The 17,926-nt window shown below is 39.1% G+C and overlaps 1 protein-coding gene across 5 annotated transcripts in view; it reads right to left on the bottom strand.

The window, feature by feature from the left end:
• SCIN (scinderin) overlaps positions 1-17,926 on the bottom strand; it is a 68,046-nt gene that overhangs the window by 3,387 nt on the left and 46,733 nt on the right. For all 5 annotated transcript variants that reach the window (XM_058019222.1, XM_058019204.1, XM_058019213.1 and 2 more), the window contains 10 exons: positions 11,470-11,562; positions 9,838-9,970; positions 8,104-8,192; positions 7,689-7,904; positions 6,531-6,652; positions 6,257-6,347; positions 3,631-3,801; positions 2,968-3,145; positions 2,367-2,488; positions 616-693 (listed from right to left, as the gene is read on the bottom strand). In XM_058019222.1, coding sequence (XP_057875205.1) covers positions 616-693; positions 2,367-2,488; positions 2,968-3,145; positions 3,631-3,801; positions 6,257-6,347; positions 6,531-6,652; positions 7,689-7,904; positions 8,104-8,192; positions 9,838-9,970; positions 11,470-11,562 — 1,293 coding nt within the window. The remainder of the gene's footprint in view (positions 1-615; positions 694-2,366; positions 2,489-2,967; positions 3,146-3,630; positions 3,802-6,256; positions 6,348-6,530; positions 6,653-7,688; positions 7,905-8,103; positions 8,193-9,837; positions 9,971-11,469; positions 11,563-17,926) is intronic.

The following is a 17,926-nucleotide window of genomic DNA, read 5'->3' as shown; positions in this document are numbered from 1 at the left end:
TTCCAAGAGGAGAGGAAGGGTAGGGAGAATACACTGTGAGAAACAGATGTTCTGTTTCTTTCTAAATCTGCAGTGAGTTTTCCAGTCATTCACAAAGGTTTCCCCATTTTCAGTTTTCAGTGAACTGAGTTATGATGGAGATGATTTCTGTCATCCTCCATTCATTTTCTAGTATGAAGAAATTTTTGTAAGGGTCTATCTAGTGCTGGTCCATTTCTCTACTAGGATTTTTTGTAGGTGGCTCTTGCTACAAGAACTTAGTGGATTCTAAATACATTTAATGAAATATTTTTTGTTTTAATTAATAAATTTTTGTGATGATGTCAAGAACACTATTGAGAACCTTTCCAGAACACTGCTGGGGCTTATACTCTTGCAGCCTCCATTGGTTTAAATAAGAAGTGCCTGCTGTGGCCTCACATGCTTGAAAATTCAATGGCATGTGTGAACACCAGCACATCATACAGCTCAAAAAGTATAACTCCTTTTGGTATAATTTAAAGAAAACAAAACAGCTTCCATTCAGTCAAGATGATTGTTCCTTCCATCTTACAAACTAAATGATTAAGAATAAATTATCCTTGCTATCACAAAAAGCAGTCTTACACAACTCACCTGATCCCAAACATCCAGCAACATGACATCATCTTCAGCCAAATCATCCTGAGTGAATTCTCCTGGGACCTCTTCAATCTAGAAAGGATGATATGTTTTGAGGGTGTTTTTTTGTTGTTTTTAATGATTCATCAAGGCATACAATTTTGCAAAGACCTAACCTATTTTTACAATCTTAAGAGCAGAGGCTGATGAACAGTTCTTTTGGCTCCTAAAGGATCAAACCCTAAACTGATTTGATGACTGCATTAAGGGTGTTTCTCTGAAACAAAACAAATCACATAATGGCATGTCCTATAAAATCAGCTCTTGGATTTTCAGAATTGGTAAGATATCCTCAGGAGAGGCAAAGGTCTACATTATAATTGTTTACTATTGTTATGTTGGGACTGAGGTCTGCCAGAAGAAGGAGACAGGGAAATTTGAACCTTGAGCCAACCAAGCTGATACATTCATGCAGCTTATATTCATTAATTAGGAAAAGAAACTGCTTTGGTTTGCAGTGGGTGAGCTCAGAGATGAAATACACACCCAACCAAGCTTCCCAGTCACTTGACAATGGGACATTACAGTTGACTAAGCCACTGAGGATTAGTCCCCAGAGAAAAGGCAGACTGCTTGCTTCTTCAAGGACATGCAGGAAGACAGAAAGCAGTTTAATATTATTCTGTATGAGAAGGAGAGATAATAATGGAGCTAATCATTCCTACTTTTAAAGGATTGTCAAGGGTTTGGTTATGTGTGGTCATGTGGGAGTGCTAAAGGGATGATAACCAGATGGTGAAAAAGACATTCCTTTTCCCCACCCTGTGTTACAGGGGCCAGAAAGTCAGAGTGGTCCCACCTGGCTCTTCTGGGACCTCTAATGGTGGTGATTCAGTTACTAGAGAAAGGCTAGAGGAAAGAGGGGATTTCACAGAATTTGGAGGGAATTTAAAATAAAAAGCAAATCCATAGCTCCCAGCAGACTACTGCAGAGAGTTTGGTTCCTATTACTGTATTTCCCAGAAGTATTTTAGAAGCTTGTTAGAAGAATACACTTTCCTAGTCTCATAAGATTTTGAAGTCCTTATTAAAGGATCCTATTTGTTTTATCCCTCTCCAAATGACTGGGCTGTGCCTTAAGGAGACTGCCAGCTATGTCCCCTACCCAAAAATGAGTGTGTCCTTGCCAACTGGTGACACAGCACTGCCCTCCAGAATAGGGTAAGTAATTAAGCCTGAATCACAGACTTAATACCCAGCACATAGCTCTGGGCACTTCTGCCAGGGAAGCAGGTCTTCCTACCTCCTTGAGCACAGGCCAATACCTTAAAGGCATAATTACACATCTTAAATCTCTATGGAAAATATCAGATAGCTAGGGATTTTTGGCAAGCAGCATTTCTTTTCCTTGCCACCACTGTCAAACATGTAAGGGGCAAGGCACTGACCTGCTCTTTCTCAGCAAATTGATAGCAATCTGGTGATGCTCTGCAAGAATTAAATTGCTTTTGACTGGGGAAATTTTGCATCTGCAAGTCTCTGTTTCCAGGCTGGAGCAGGCTCTGGATGCAAACTTCTGCAGTAATAATTATTCTGTTCATCCATTGCATTTGGATAGCTTAAAGCATCAAATGTCCACTCTCTAGTTCTTGCCAAGCCTGGCTAACTAAGCCAGATCCCCAAATTCATTCAATGACCACTGATTTCCAAGGCAAAATATACCAGAAACTATATAATCAAACAGAAAGTATCCAAAATGTACTCACAATAAATCTGCCTGTCTTATTAGAACAACCATACAAGCGAGGGGGATGATCTTCAGCCTTTGTCAAGAGTTGTGATGAAGTCTGGTAATTTTTTTTACCTCCAAGTGCTTTCCAGAATTCCTCTAAAATACATAATATACAATTTATCCATCAGCTGATTTAACATTTGGTATTTTAGTTTGCTAGACAGTATTTCAGAAATCCCCGAACAATCTCTTTTCTGTCTCAAAGATGAATAACTTTTCTTACAGTATTTCCTGCAGTTTGTCAAAATACCAGTATCAGTTGCATACCCAGGAAGAATCATAGAGTTATAGAATGGCCTGAGTTGGAAGGGACCTTAAAAATCATCTAGTTCCAATGCCCCTGCCATGGGCAGGGATACCTTTCAGTACATCAGGCTGCACAGAGCTCCATCCAAACCCTCCTTAAACAGTTCCAGGGATGAGGCATCCGCCATTTCTCTGGGCAACCTGTTCCAGTGCCTCCCCACCCTCACAGTAAAGATTTTTTCCCCTAATACCTAATCTAAACCTACTGTCTCCATGCAGTGCTGTGTATTCTCAGCTGTCTATTAGCATCCATGTGGCCTCATACGAACCTGGTTCCTGGCCTTCATTAATCTTTGCAGTCTGGCATTTGAGAACATTGGCAATGTACTGAGCTCCTTGTTCCTCTTCTTTATTTGCTCCTTTTCCTACCCAAGTGTAGCCAGAGTTGTTTGGCAGTTTCAGAACAAAGACATCATTAGAGTTTAGTGATGCTGCGTCAACATCAACCTAGATAAAAAAAGAAATTGTTTTATTCTTCAAATCTTCAGATAATGTAATTACTATTTTGCATATTTATATAAAATGTGTAGACATGTTAATCTGCTATGCTTTTGGTCTTCAGTTCTTCCCTAGTTTTACACTGATACAAATTAGATTTAAGACAGGGAGCTGCCTTGCAGGGCAGAACTTAGGACTGTCTGCAGTAGGAAAGACCATCTCATAGGAGTTGCTGACTTCTTGTCTGTTTTTTGTGAGCTGACTGTTCACTGTGTATTCTTACAGCTCCTCTGAGCGATGCAGACTGATTCCAGCCAGCTACAGCATATTCTCTTTGGTTTATTGGACGGGTTCATCAAATAGAGCAGTGGGCTGGATTTGGAGTTCTGTGTTCCTACCAGATATGACTACCCAACAAGATTAGTCAGAGAAGCTCATGGCAGCTCTATCATTTCCCACTGGGAATGGCTGCTTTACTTAGCAGGTGACCTTACCTCTGCAATCCTAGTAATGGATGCCAGGTTCCTGCGGATTTGGAAGAGTCGTGTTGGTGGAGCAGGCTTCTGACCTTCCCTCCTGGACGTCCCATCCTTGTAGACTATAAGTGGTTTGTTTTTGAACAAGCTCAGTAAATGTGCAGGCTCTTTACCCTGACTGACTCGGATCTGCAGATATGTAAAGAAATGCAATAAAAGAAACAAAAGGATACACCTGGTTATTTTTGGTCTTTGCTGAACAGCTACGGGGATCTTAGCCAACAATGTTAAGTATGTTAACAAAAATGAGAAATGGCAAGCTGAAAAGATCTAAAAATATAGCTCCAGACATACAGAGTAGAGCATTTGTGAGATTTTTTTTTTTTCAATCACGGTGACACAAAGATAAAATTCAAACTTCCAACATAATATTTAGCTGATTAAAATGGCTGCTATAAAAATCATTCATTTTCAAAAGAACTGTCATTTCATAGTGTTTTATAGAATGACTTAATTCTCCTGAAAAACTATCTTGGAAGTTTAGGTACCCTTTATTTAAGCAGAAGAGAATGGTTATTCATTTCATTCATTTCTATATGTATTTTATCTGCCAAGAGGATGAAAAAAGTATCATGAATTTCTCATCCAGAGTGTAACATGGATGATGAAAATGAACTTCCATTACAGATGTAAAAGATGCTACTGCAATCAAAAAAACACATTGAGCTATGAAGAATGATTATTTCTAAGTTAATGTATGATTAAAGTTATTTGTATGCAACCATTTAATTTTCCTTTATGACAGTACCACTGGCCAAGGCAGAGGGCTACAAATCCCTGCCTTCATTCCCAGAAAGAAAGGGAAAAAAGGGAATGAGACATGCTGTGTAGCCAGCAGAGGAGGAGAAGTGGAGAGCCCCCAGTGAGGCCTGGGGCAGCTGAGAGCTGGGGTGCCCAGAGGAACAGCTGAAGCTGGGCACAAGCAAGTGCTTTTACTTAATTCACAGGTAGACAGACTGCTGCTGTTGTCTGGTAAGGATAACCTAGGACACATACACTTGTAAGGGACAAACTGCAGCAGGATTTTGTAAAAGGGAAAACAAAAACCTCAAACCACAAAAAAACCCAACCAAACAAACAAACAAAAAAACAAAAACCAACCCAAATATACGTAAAAAACCCCAGATGACCCAAACAGCACAGTGAAACACATTCTCGAAGCCCAACGTTTTAACAGTCCCTTGTACTGTCGTGCCATCTAGTGACCACACAAAATAGCACACTTAAAGCTTCCAAATAATGCTAATAGACATGTCAGGCACAGGTAATATATTGTGTCTGTTTGCATAAAAATACACATATACATACGCATGTGCATATATATACACATATAGATATGTACACATATACATTCCTAAACACGCTGCAGGCTGAAAGTACTTTTAAGTATCATGTCTACTGCAGTGAAATGGATCTTCAGCTTTAATAAAAACACTTTTTAAGCACCTTAAAATTGCAACAGTAATATTGTTAACAATGTTAATAATATTGTTATTACTTTAAGATTAACATTAGCCTTAGGTATGAGGCAGGACCACACTGGGCTGGACAGGTCCAAATATAGAGCACTTGTTAGGAATAGTTCAAGCTGTAATTATCTAAACGTGTTCTAATCCTTCCTTAGTATAATTCCAGTCAGAATCATAATTGATTAGTGGATAAAAGTTTGGGCTGCCAACTGAATTAACTCTACCTTAGTGGGTAGGGAAAGCCTTTTGCTTTTGTAATTAAGAAATGGGAATCACAGAATTATCTCCTGCTGCCTAGAAAATCTCTGCTTGTCCCTTGTCATCTCACAGCCCAAGCTTTTCTGTGAAAAGAGACCCCTCAGGTCTTCACCTATCTACCCCTTCTCAGTAGTGATAAAAAGAGAACACACCCAGTCAAGCCAAGGACTAGCTCATCTACTCAAACCCTTTAGTTGCCAGTGCCCTGTGCCTTGCTTTGCACACCCCATTTCTGCACATGAGGATGTGTATCCTGCTTTCATGGAGCTGCAAGCACTATGGGATGGGAAAACCCAAGTTGTGTTTCTCAACGAGGCAAGGAACAGCCAGATCCTGTTGCACAATTCCAGCAGGTTTTCCTCTTCTGTCTTTCATGTGGCTTTCAGTTCTCTCAGTTTCACCCCTCTAAAAGTCAGGTGTCTTGTCTGAGCTAAATCTCACAACTTCCTCCACAATCAGAAGGAGACAGGAGAGCTCCCCCATGGCTATTGACTTGTCACACTCTGCTTGGAGAGAGTTGCTCGGGACAGTCTTATCATTCAGTCTGCACTGGGATATGCACAGGGTCTGTGAGTCTTGGCAGGACTGAAACCTAATTTTAAAAAAGTGCAAATCAAAGGAAAGCAAAGACAGTTTTAGGTTCTGGTATATCTGTGTTCTTTTGGACAACTGCATACAGAAAGGACGATTCAAACGGGCAATCTCTGGCAACTTTAACAGGATCCCATGGTACTTTGCTTGATACACACCTGAACAATTGGCATTTTCAGTCTTTAAATGCTAGCTCCTCCTTTCAATTCTCATCAAAATTTGCAAGTATCACATGCTCTGCTGGATTTTATCCACAAGAGACTAACCTGCACAGCCTCATCATTTAATGACCGATCCAGCTGAACAGTCAGAAATGCAGAAGCAGTCAGTTCATCTTTTGTAGCATGGGCTCCTTGCCTGAGGAAGACAAGGAGAAAGACAATGGTTAAATTTAGCTTCCAAGTAACCCAGAGCTTGTGCTGTATGACAAACTCACAGTGAACAATCTTACATTTACATGTGTTCTACTCAAAAGGACATAAAGTCAACATAAAGTAATATCCACACACTGCAGGTCTGTGCAAAGGCAGCCAAACATACCACGTGTAGATGATCATCCCTCTGGGGTAAGTGTAGAGGATAATGTAACAGTCACCCCCATAGAACTGCCCATATGTCTCAGGTCCCACAGGAACTCGGCCACTGCTTTCCACACGCCAGATCTGGGGAAACAGGGAAAGCACTGCAGATTGCTCAACTGCATCCTGAGACTCTTCACAAAGTGTTTTACTATCTTATCCCTTCAGTGTCCTTCCCGTTCCCAAGTGTTATTGAACACATACAGGGAGGATTATTCATGAAGTAGGTAAATACAAGCTGAATTAATAAGGACCATCCACAAGGGGCTGCAACACACTTCTCTTTGTCTTGATGTTTTTTTCACACATGATCACTTCACAATGCCGTGATGAACTTTCTTAATACTTTACAGTGACAATATGACATGGCACAACATTATGATCCATCATAAAACTATATCATTTATAACATATCATTTTGGAGAGGCACACTGCAGTCAGGTAACGTGTTGTTACGAAGATTTCTTCCTATTTCATTCACTACAGCACAGTTCAGAAACAATTGGCTGCTCAAGCCTATGGACCATCCCAAGTGTGAGTGTTTTCTAGAAAATACACTGATAAGAGTGTAGGTATTCATCCCTTCTTTTTCTTCCAGAAGCCCAATAAGTAATTTGCATGCAACAGGCCATGTTAATACAATGCCATGCCAGCCCTGTGTAGTCCAAAGATAGTCCTGAATATGAAGTCTGGGATGTGAAAAGGTCTAGAAAGACTCTACAATTATCTTTTTCTCTCTCTACCTTAGAGACACTCTAGGGACAAAGAAGGTTCCTCTAGAAACCAGACTGGATATCTACATAAAGACATGGAATGGATTTCTGATTCCAAGCACAAGTCTTCCCATTCCAGATCTCAAGCTGATATAAGCCTGAAGTTTCTCCTTTAGACTAAGAATCTATTTAAAGTAAATATTTACAAGGTATTGTGTAAGGGGTAATATTTCTGGTGTTTGATTTCTCTTGATCACTTTCATAAGCACCAAAAGAACATTCCACTAACAGAGTGCTAATCTAAACAACAGTATAAAAATTAAAACACAGAGTAGCAGTTTTGCCCATCATAAGTAGCAGAATACATTAGTTAGATAAGATAAAACTTATTACAACATGAAAATTACCTCTACTTTCCCTGAACCATCATCTACCATGTTATGCTGGGCAGCCATTTGTGGAGACTCATGTAACTTGGTAGCATCAAATTCAATCTGCTCAATTTTAGCCACTCTCTCTGTGACATAGACTTTGCCAAAGCCATTGCTTTGATCTTTATCCTTCCAGTCTTTGAAAAACTGTTTGAACATTGGCGTTTCCCCTCCTTCGGGAAGGACTTGAATCTGAAATGAAGGAAGACACGTGAAACAGAAGGAAAACAGAGCTGACACAGTTACCCAAACAGAAACTTTTCTAGATTATATGTGAAATATTGCCCTTATGTTTTATAAGCCACTAAAAATATTTTTTCTGCTGACTTAAAAACAATGTGTTCAACAGAGCTCAAGCTCTCCTGGAATCACCTCCACAAATAGATCACACCTGTGTGTTGGCAGGATAATTCATCTGCTGCATGAATTGTTCAGCATTCTTCATGGCAGCTCTTCTCTCCTGAGGGTTAGCATTTTTGCCTGATTAAAACAGAAGGATAACAGTACATGGGAAAGGGCAATAAGCACACAGAACCTTTAAAAACAAGTAATCCTCAAGCCAGGTTCTCTTTGACATTGCTCTTCCCTCAGTCTTGAATGAACACAAACGCTGGACATAGCATGAGCAAGAAGATTCTTGTGAAGTTGAATGGCCAAAACAGTACTTTGATAGCTTTGGAAACAGTTAATTTAAAGGGAAAAAACAGAAAGAGAGAAAAAGGGGGCATTTTGTTTTACTTAGTGTTTCTACAAAAATAAAAACTGGTTAATAATATCTGCTTGGCTCAAGGCACCCTGGGTCTTTTCTCTGACTTCCTTTGCTGGGCTGCAATATGGTCAATAAAGCTGAACTGCCTCCACTTCTTCAGGCAGTGCAAAAGAGTAAAAGAAACTCCTGTTTTGTCTGGCTGGGTTTTGCAATTTACCCATTTCCCTATCCACTGCTCCTAACACTGTTCAGCCTAGCTCAGCGTTAGATGAAGCCTCTGTGGGACCGACACTGTCCACAGGGTCTGTGTCCCAGCAGGCTGCAGGGGCTGCATTCCAAAGACCCCACAGTCTAATCAGGTGCTCTGATCAGGTATTCAGTTGTATCCCACTTTGAAGGAGATCATTACCGAGGTAATTCACACTTCTCAGCTTAGGCCTGAAGGTTTCCTGCAGAGATGATAGCTGCAGCCTCCCGGGCAAGGGTGAGACTCACAGCCTAATGGAGGTTATCCACACATTATTTTTACCAGCAATAGCAAAGTGAGGATACCTAAATAATATTTTATTTATTTTATGCCTGACCCTGTTGGCTTGGTTCTTCTAGGAGCTTTCATATAGAATGACAATTGGGCATCGGGGGGACAGACAGACATAAGCCATCTGAGCAAAATGCTCCCGCAATGTTTTCAAACAAAATGCTTACAATGCCTCCTGGACTGACTTGAGAGACTTGAAAAATGCCTCAAGTAATTATTTAGTGTTGCACATGGTAAAACAAAATAAAAATGCCAAAGAATAATTAATAAGCTGCCTCAGACAAAAAAAAATAAATACTCAGCACTGGATTGAAGGGCAGCACTACAGCAATCCAGGTGTCAAGACCTAATTCCACAATAGCAGTATTCTTCCCCAGGGAAACATTCAGACAAAGCAATTGCCAACTGATGATACCTCAGAGAAATATTTGCAAGAAAAAAAAGAGATATTAAATTATTTGCAAGCTTATGCTTTTAGTTTATGCCCTGGACACACACCTTTCAATTTCACAGCTCTGTGGAGTGACCTACCCAAATGGAATGTTCAGTGTCCAGATTTTATCCCAGAAGATAGAGATTTGATGACAGTATACAGAACTCATAGAATTATTTATGTTTGCTTTGTACTTGCCATTTAGATAAGCATTTCATCACCCAAATGTACAGATATCTCAAAAATAGGGTTCTTAGACAACCTCGGTCTTGAGGTCGTTACACAAGTGAGTAATCCTTGTCCACAGCCCGTAGCAGGGAAGGCCTGTGTGCAGGGTACAGTGTCCAGCCAGTATTAAATTATTGCTAGTGTCCCAAGGGTGTTGTGCCAACTCCTTAGGGATCTCTGTGTAGCTTCTGCATGTGCAGTACAAGAGACCTCTCACCTTTCCACACAAAGATCTTCCTGGCAGCACCGTTGTCCAAAATGAAGCACTCCTCAGACAAAAGCATAGCCATAGAGAAGGGGTTTTCCTCTGCCACCAAGGACACTTTCATGGATCCACTCGCATCTGACACCTAAGAAAATAGTAATTTCAAATTTAGATCAACTCTGGCTTTTATAGACAAATTAATTTCTGAAATTAGTATAAAATCAGCTGCCATTCCTATATAACTGGCTATATGAAATTTGTGTACTGCTGGGAAGTAAAGTAGGTGAATTATTTTTTGTTTCAGTTCATCTTACATCCAATAGAGGGAGACGTAGTGCTAATTTTAGGGAGTTTGTTAGATCCTTGCCTCGCAGTTTCTTAAAATAGATCCTTTTTTCTCATCCACTGGAATAGTCCCTGCTGCCAAGCAGCTCACACTGAAGCCAAAGGTACATGCACATGCTGAACAACAGCATTTGGAACCATAATAAAATAGTCCTACACTGACACTAACAGGTGAATTGCCTACATTTATAACCTGCTGTTCTTTAATTGGAAACTATAATGTATGACCTGTTCCAGAATCTGCTTTGTAACCTCTACTGTAATTTCATGCAGACCTTTAAAACTTTTTAAAATTACTCCTGTGTAGCCAAAAAGACCAGTTATTACTAGTGAAAATAGATTATTACTATTGTAATTACTTTTCTATGTCTTTATTTCCTTTCATAATTAAATATGAATTTTAAACACATCATTGTATCTTGCATTTTATATTATGGAAGTACAAAGAGGAAATTACCACTGCACACAACAAGTAAAAATCAATCATCGTACCAACTTTGAGGCCTCACCATCACCATAGACCTGTTTCCTGCCTTTGACACTCACTGTTATACTGCAACACATTTAAATCCAGCTAACAGAGCTCTGTTAGCAGAACCTGTGTACTTACACTAATTTATCAGATATCCATAGAAATTTCAGAGTTTTAGGATTCAAAATTCACTTTCCCTTCTCTAGTTATGTTTTACTTCAATGCTCCTGATCATATATATATATATGTGTGTGTGTATATATATATGCAGGCCTTCTTCTTTTGTTCTCCATTTTTGTTCCCTTAAACCCCTCTTATGAAGAGAAATACACACGAGACTTTTGGCATGAAAGGAATGATTAATGTGACCTAAACACAACACACGGACGAGTGGCTTTGTAACAATGATCACCTCATACAGGCTTCCTGTAAATCCCACATACAGCTATGGGCAGTGGAAAAATCATGTGAGAGGCAGGGAGAGAGGTGGCTAAGTCATATATGACTACTAAAAGTCTCCCTGTTAAAATTAGGAAGAGAGGATGATTTAAGAGCAGCTAATTCTTCTTTGACCTGCACTGCGTGGTTCATAGGCCATGCTTCACTTCTTTCTTGAGTATACAGAAATATAATCCTTTTTTTCCCCCTCAAATTACCTGGACTATCTTAATTGACATCCTTTAAGTAACTTGTTCATTGGCTGCAAATAAACTAAAATAAGAGCAGTTCTGTAATGAAGCCAGAACTCCATTTATGAGGAAGGAATGAATAAAAGCATGACTACTGCTGAGCATACCTAATTATAAGTAAATAAATAAACAACTTACCATATATAGTTTAGCACTTCTCCTGTTTGTGACATCAGCCAGCTCATCATCATCATCACCACACTCAGGAAGCTCTGGCTTGTTCCCTAAAACCTGGATAAGAGAATAACAAATTCAATGCAGAGAGAGAGTAGGTGCTAGAGCATAAATATCTGTACACTAACGTATTGTCACAGTAATCAAATAACTGGGATCATCTTTATATATAAGACAATCTAAAACCAAACTCATAACTAACACAAACATAGAGATAATTTTTAAAACCTGTGTCAGATCTCCAGTAACTTTATGCCTACATGATGTCTTTTCCTCAGGTCAATTTGCTGGTTGTCTATACACTACAAAATACACACAGAAAGGTGTATGTGATCCTGTTCTATGTGTGTGTTTACCTGTCTTCCTTTTTTCTTCCCAGTAACTAGTGAACTGTTGTCAAGCACATCTTATAATTTTTAGAATGACATAATTCTTAAAATGTTTAACAATACTAAAATTAAAACTTACAGAACAAAATGTATTAGCTGAAATTATAAAGTAATTTAATTAGCAATATAAAATATCATATGATGAGTTCATTAATCTTAAAAGTTACAGATTCTTAACCCCATTTTAAGGCAAAAATTTAGCTAGGATCTTAAAAATAATTTATGGTCTGAGAAAAACATTTTCTTGCCCTACCACTAGAAAATCAATTTTAACTACTGGGGTAGTTTTACACCATGGGCAATATTATAACAACTATCACTATAAGAAATTTACAGAGGTTCATCAAGAATATGGTAAGTCAGGTAGTTATTATTAAGTCCTAGTTACCCTTTCTTGATGATCTTTCCCTAATGACCCATATATGTGGGACAGATCCAAAGGTTACATACAGAATATTATGGATTCCTATGAAATTATGTCCCAGAGTGAAGGTAGTAATTGATATGTCTGAGAAAATAAATATTAACATAAAGTACAAGGGCAGTGCTAGCCTTCCTGTGAACTTGTGCAGTATCTGTATAAAATGCTGTGCAATATAATGTGGAGCCACGGGAAAAAGCCTTGTAAATATTTGATAACAGGGAAGCCCAATAAAGCATACAGCTGCAAACAATTTGGAAAGAAAAACAATACAGAATAAATATTTAATATAAATCTGCCATCTTTAGAGTTTTCTTACCTGGAACAGTCAGTAAAACAGTAAAATAAAATAAAATTAAAATAGCCTTTTCATATGTGCTTGTTGCAGTTTAAGCTAGAAAATTTTATTTGCAACTCACTGAAGACAAGAAAGCAATGTCCTGTTTAAGAAAGATGTTGCCCATAGCTCTTCAGTAGTTCTCAGTCAGCATTTCCTGAATTTATACTACATGGCTGCAGATTTACTGCTCTATAGGCCAAGTTGGCCTCCATGTCCACAACAGAGTGCCTCTGTGCTGGTGAACAGCTAGAACAGAAAGGCATATGCAGTTTACTGGCACAAGGTTTTTAAAAACATTTCCCTCCCTGTCTTTGTAATGCCAGGGTCACAAAACTGCCAAATAACAAGCATACATCTTTACCTGAACAGACACTGAACAAGTTCAAGGGTTCTGTAACATTTGACTATCAGTAACCAGTAAGAAGGTAAAAGAATCCTGTTAAGAAAACTCTCAGAAGTTTGCACTCACTAGTACTGTTTAATTAGGCATTTACAGCAAAAGAAAAAAAAACCAAAAACCAAAACCCCAAAAAACCTCCAAAACAAACAAACAAAAGACCCAAAAATCCCCACAAAAATGCTGGCTTCTGACACAGTGAAAGTCAGTGTTTTCCCTTGCTGTGCCTATAGAATACTTGGGGCACCACAATTATTTTGCAGCATCTTTGTAAGTCATGCATGTTGATACAAAATCCCTTTTTTTCTTTTAACTGTGCAAGTGTCATTCTGAATATTCCAAGGCAAAAAGTGCCTGTTGGTGTTTGTGAAGGCACCTTGACAGAAGCAGCCTCTCTATTTACAGCAAGGTCTGGGTGCTGCATTCTGACGGCCATTAAAGTAAGCAGTTATATATAATTTAAAAATTGGGTTTTAAATTTGGGCCCAGCACAGGTTAGATTGCTGGCCTGACCTGTTGCTGTCTTAAAACCAAATGCAGAAATGTTTTTATGAAGTAGAGAATTGTTGTCAAACTCTGGTCTTAGGAAATCTCAATTCATGGGTACTACCACAAGGAGAGGGGTTAGAATCCCCTTTGTGCAGGTGCAGTTATAGACAGGAAACATTCTGGTTCCAGGGAAACCCCTCCACAACTCATTACACAGCAGCTTCTCTGCCTAGCTTTTCTAGCCCTGTGCTTCAGCACAGGCAAACAGAAAACACAAATTATTAATTTCTGTAATTCTTTTTCTCAGAAGAGCCCAAAAACAAATGGAGAAGGGCCTTGAGAGCGTCCCCTTCCCCTGCATTTTAAGTCACAGCTGCTTGTAGATCCTGGCATTGTGATGACCCTTGTTAAGAAGGACATGACGTGCTTCTCCTACCACCAGGTAAGAAAAGGCAGGAGTTGTGAGGAGGGCTGTGCTGCCAACACAGCTGTCAGAAAATGCCTTGAGCTGAATCACTGGTGGTACCTGCATGTGTTGGTATCAGAACCAGAAGATGATACAAGGTTAAATGACCTAAGGCCTGTGAAGGCATCAATTGTGAAGACATGTAGCATATATACATATATTTATATACTCACTATATGAAGTGATATTGTATGAAATATATATATAGTCAGTACACATCTGTATTGCTAGGGACAGTTTATGCAGCTTCCAACATGTATTTGCTGCCAGTTTGACTTACAGGCTGGAGGATGAGACAGATCGTGAAAGGAAAAATCCTATACTTAAAACACAAAGCATGAAAAAATGTCAAAATAATGCTCTTTCCCAAAGAAATGCCTTCCAGAGAAGTTGTCTTTACTCCTCCTAAGGCACACTCCCATGCTATGGCTCCACATGTCTGCATGTTATGAAAATTAATATTTTTATCAGTAAGATTACAACAGTATTGAAACAACAGCTAACTGCTATGCTGAAATTGGGTTGTATCCTTACATAAGGACCTGCTGGCTGAGTTGTAGCTCTCTGGGGCACCTCCCTTTTTACAGATAATTCTCATGTTATGGATCAAAAAGAAAACAAATCACTCCAGCTGAGACTGCAGCCATAGGCTCCCAAAGCTTTGCAGCAAGGTACCCCAATGAAATTATTTATACCAACAGACCATTTGAAGGACACTGGGTCTTCTGATACTTATATACATACACTTAGTTTCACACAAATCCTATGACAGTGATTTACACAGGACTGTGCTCATATAATCCTTTCTGCACAGCCAGGCTGTGATACTGTATGGCCCAGTGCACTGAGAGCCCCACGCTGGCTCTCCTGCATGATTTGAGGTGTGAGACCCTGACTCACAAACATGCCAAGGACTCAGACCCAAAAATCCACCCTACACACCTGGAAACAGCAATGCTCTCCTGGGTAAACACAAGATAACCTAGGCACACTGCTCCCCAGATGTCCAATCATCCTGGCAAACTTCCCACCCTAAATATCATAAATGCACAGTTGGACACAAAGACATTGAAACCACTTTTTAAGTCATAATTATTATTATGTTTATCATACTATCAGCAACAACAATATAAAGAGTAATCAGGAGCCCTGAAAGCATATCCATGCCCCACCTTCTTCATTATTTGGGCTTAGCATTGTTTTAGCAAAGTATTCATTAACTCCATAGCTTTAGATCTTGTCTGAAGGCATATAACAGGAAGTCAGTCTGCATTAATCTTAAAATGTTGGGGTTTTTAAGCTCTGTTAGACTTCTGTGTTGACATTCTTAGGTTAGTACAAGACTACCATTATGCAAACCAACAGAACACCAGTTCCTCTAATTGCCCAAGTTCACTTGTGGTAAATGCAATGTAGCTTATCCTGCCTGCAAAACCTGTTCCATATTTGCATGTGCACAAGCTCTTCTCTGTAAATATCTGCACCCCCTGAGATAAGTGCAAAATACTGAGCCAATGCTTTTACTCAGAAGTGAAACTCCACCCTTAAAAAAAGAACAGACGAAATACAGACAACAAGTTTTTAATCTGAAAGAATGTGACAAAGTAAATAATTTAAAATAAAGTCATTAAAAGAAATTTGGCAAGTATTTTCTTCATAACTGGAGAAGCCAGCTCTGCATCATAAAATAGTTGATATTGATTTAATGGGAGCAAGAAGTTTAAGGAGTTCAGTGAGGCTGAAAATCCACCTAGGAAAACAATACCTGAACAGCATGTCAAGCAAAGGTCAATTAAGAAAGAAAACCAGTTTTATACAGTTTAACCTGTGCACACTAGCATTATGTTTGATTTTCTTCTTCATATACACACTTTGGGTTAGGTTTCTGGGTCTGAAACTGAACTGTTTGTTGTGGCTGTGATCCTGAAGATCAGATCTCAAAACCACTCAAACCCCCACCTTTATATACTAAGACCAATAGAAAGAAAAGCAAGAAATTGACACAGCTTAGAGCTGCCTAAATGACATTTTATTACTTAATACTTCTGGAAAAGAGTCAGGGTAATAGCTCATCATTTACTTTTCTGTATGCTTTGACACAAGCAAAGTACATCCTGCTCCACAAATTCAAGGTACACATGTAGGTTGTGACAGAGAATAAAGCCACTGTGCAGGACTACAGGTCTGAAAAACAGACACAGAATGAACTCATTGGTAGATAAAGGTTTAGATTTTTATTAACCTTCAAAGCAGAGCAGAATATTACAGGGAACATCTCTCTGAAATAAGTATTCTGTCAAATATGTACTTGAGCAGGAAAAAAATCCTTCAGAGAAAGGAAGGGATGAACATGATGAAGGCTAGTACCCACCTGGCTGACCCTGGGTACCAGCACAGAGGATCATCAGGCAAAGGTGGCTTTAGGCCTTCTCTGCTAAAGTAAACAGCCACAGTTAACTTCTCATTGTTTGGGGTTACTGGTTCCTCTAACAGAGCACAACCACTGCTGAGGATATTCTGGACCAGACAAAAATTACTTTTGATATTTGTCAGATAATGAATAACCAAATAGGATTATTTTACTGGTTATTGTAACCTGGAACTCTTCCCATCAATTTGAACAAATATTCATTGTCTTACAAAAAATTACACTCCCAACGAGAAAAAGTTATCCCTTCACTGAACTGCTCACAGGGTTTCTGCCTCAAATGGCCTCTCACTAGCAATTCCAGCAACAACAGATCTCATTACATGCTCACCTTGAGCAGGCAACCTCTCATCCTCCTGAACACAGATTGCAAGTAAGATGGAAACAGCCATAATGCACTGAGAAATGGACAAAAGGATGGTTTATGTCAACAAATAGTTCTGGCATGCTCTTAGCTTCTGGGCATTTACCATGTAATTTATCAACAGGAGTTTCTGGCATTAAGGTCTAAATCTGATCTGTGGGACTCCAGATTGATATTAAACAGCAAAATACATCAGCTGCTCATGGCACTTTTGATGCATAAATTATGGCCTTCATTTTTAGCCAGTTTTTGTTGTCTCAGGAATTTCAAATGCAAATCATAATTTTTTCAAAGCTCTGTGCTTAACTGTCTAAAAATAGAGCATTAGGCTTTGGCAGCTTTTAATAAAATATTTGCAACTTTGCATATCTGTCTGGGATAATTTGAATATAAAGTCTTTATTCACATGGTAAGAATATTCTAACATTAATTGTCTGTTCTGTGAAACTGGCCATGGATAACATGTTCACAAAAAGGTGTCTAGATCAGTCCTGAGAGTAAAAATTTGATTTTTTTTTTTTTGATAGTTTGGCTGCAAGGTAAAACAGGCTGCTTTCTGTCCTGCTGGGACTGCACAGCTGGCAGTATCTAAGCTAGTTATTTATCTGAAGACTGGGCGTGCATGAAATGAGGAAATCCCCAGCCTACATTATCTTCAAATATCTGGCTTTCAGGATGCCTCCAAGATGAACAGTGATCCCATGCCAAAAGAAACCAGGAGGGTGAAAGGCAGTAACTGTGAAATGCAGCAGTCTTTTTCTAATCATCACTGCTGCTGAATGAACACAGGAAATTGAGCTGTTCAGCACCTGCCTACCTGCAGCACAATTAAAAATAATCTAGTCAATCACCTCCACATCTTTTTGCATTTATACTAATTCTTTCAACCTAAATTTTTAATCTCACTGCTTTGTTAACATCATCCTCTGATACCAGAAGTAGTATTAAATATGGGACCCAAAGCCTGCAGACACTCACACGTGTACTTGAGCTGCCCATTTTTTCTGCTTTATTTACCTCATAAATTGAGGTACACACTGCAGCCTTTGCAACTTTGCAGATCTGTTTGATATTTTTTATGTGGATAAAATATCTCATGTGCTACGTGACAGTGCATGCTTATGTGC

Source organism: Melospiza georgiana, chromosome 1 (assembly GCF_028018845.1).
Source record: "Melospiza georgiana isolate bMelGeo1 chromosome 1, bMelGeo1.pri, whole genome shotgun sequence".
Taxonomy (NCBI): domain Eukaryota; kingdom Metazoa; phylum Chordata; class Aves; order Passeriformes; family Passerellidae; genus Melospiza; species Melospiza georgiana.
Note: the sequence above shows the minus strand (reverse complement) of the source record. Positions and strands in the feature narration are given on the sequence as shown.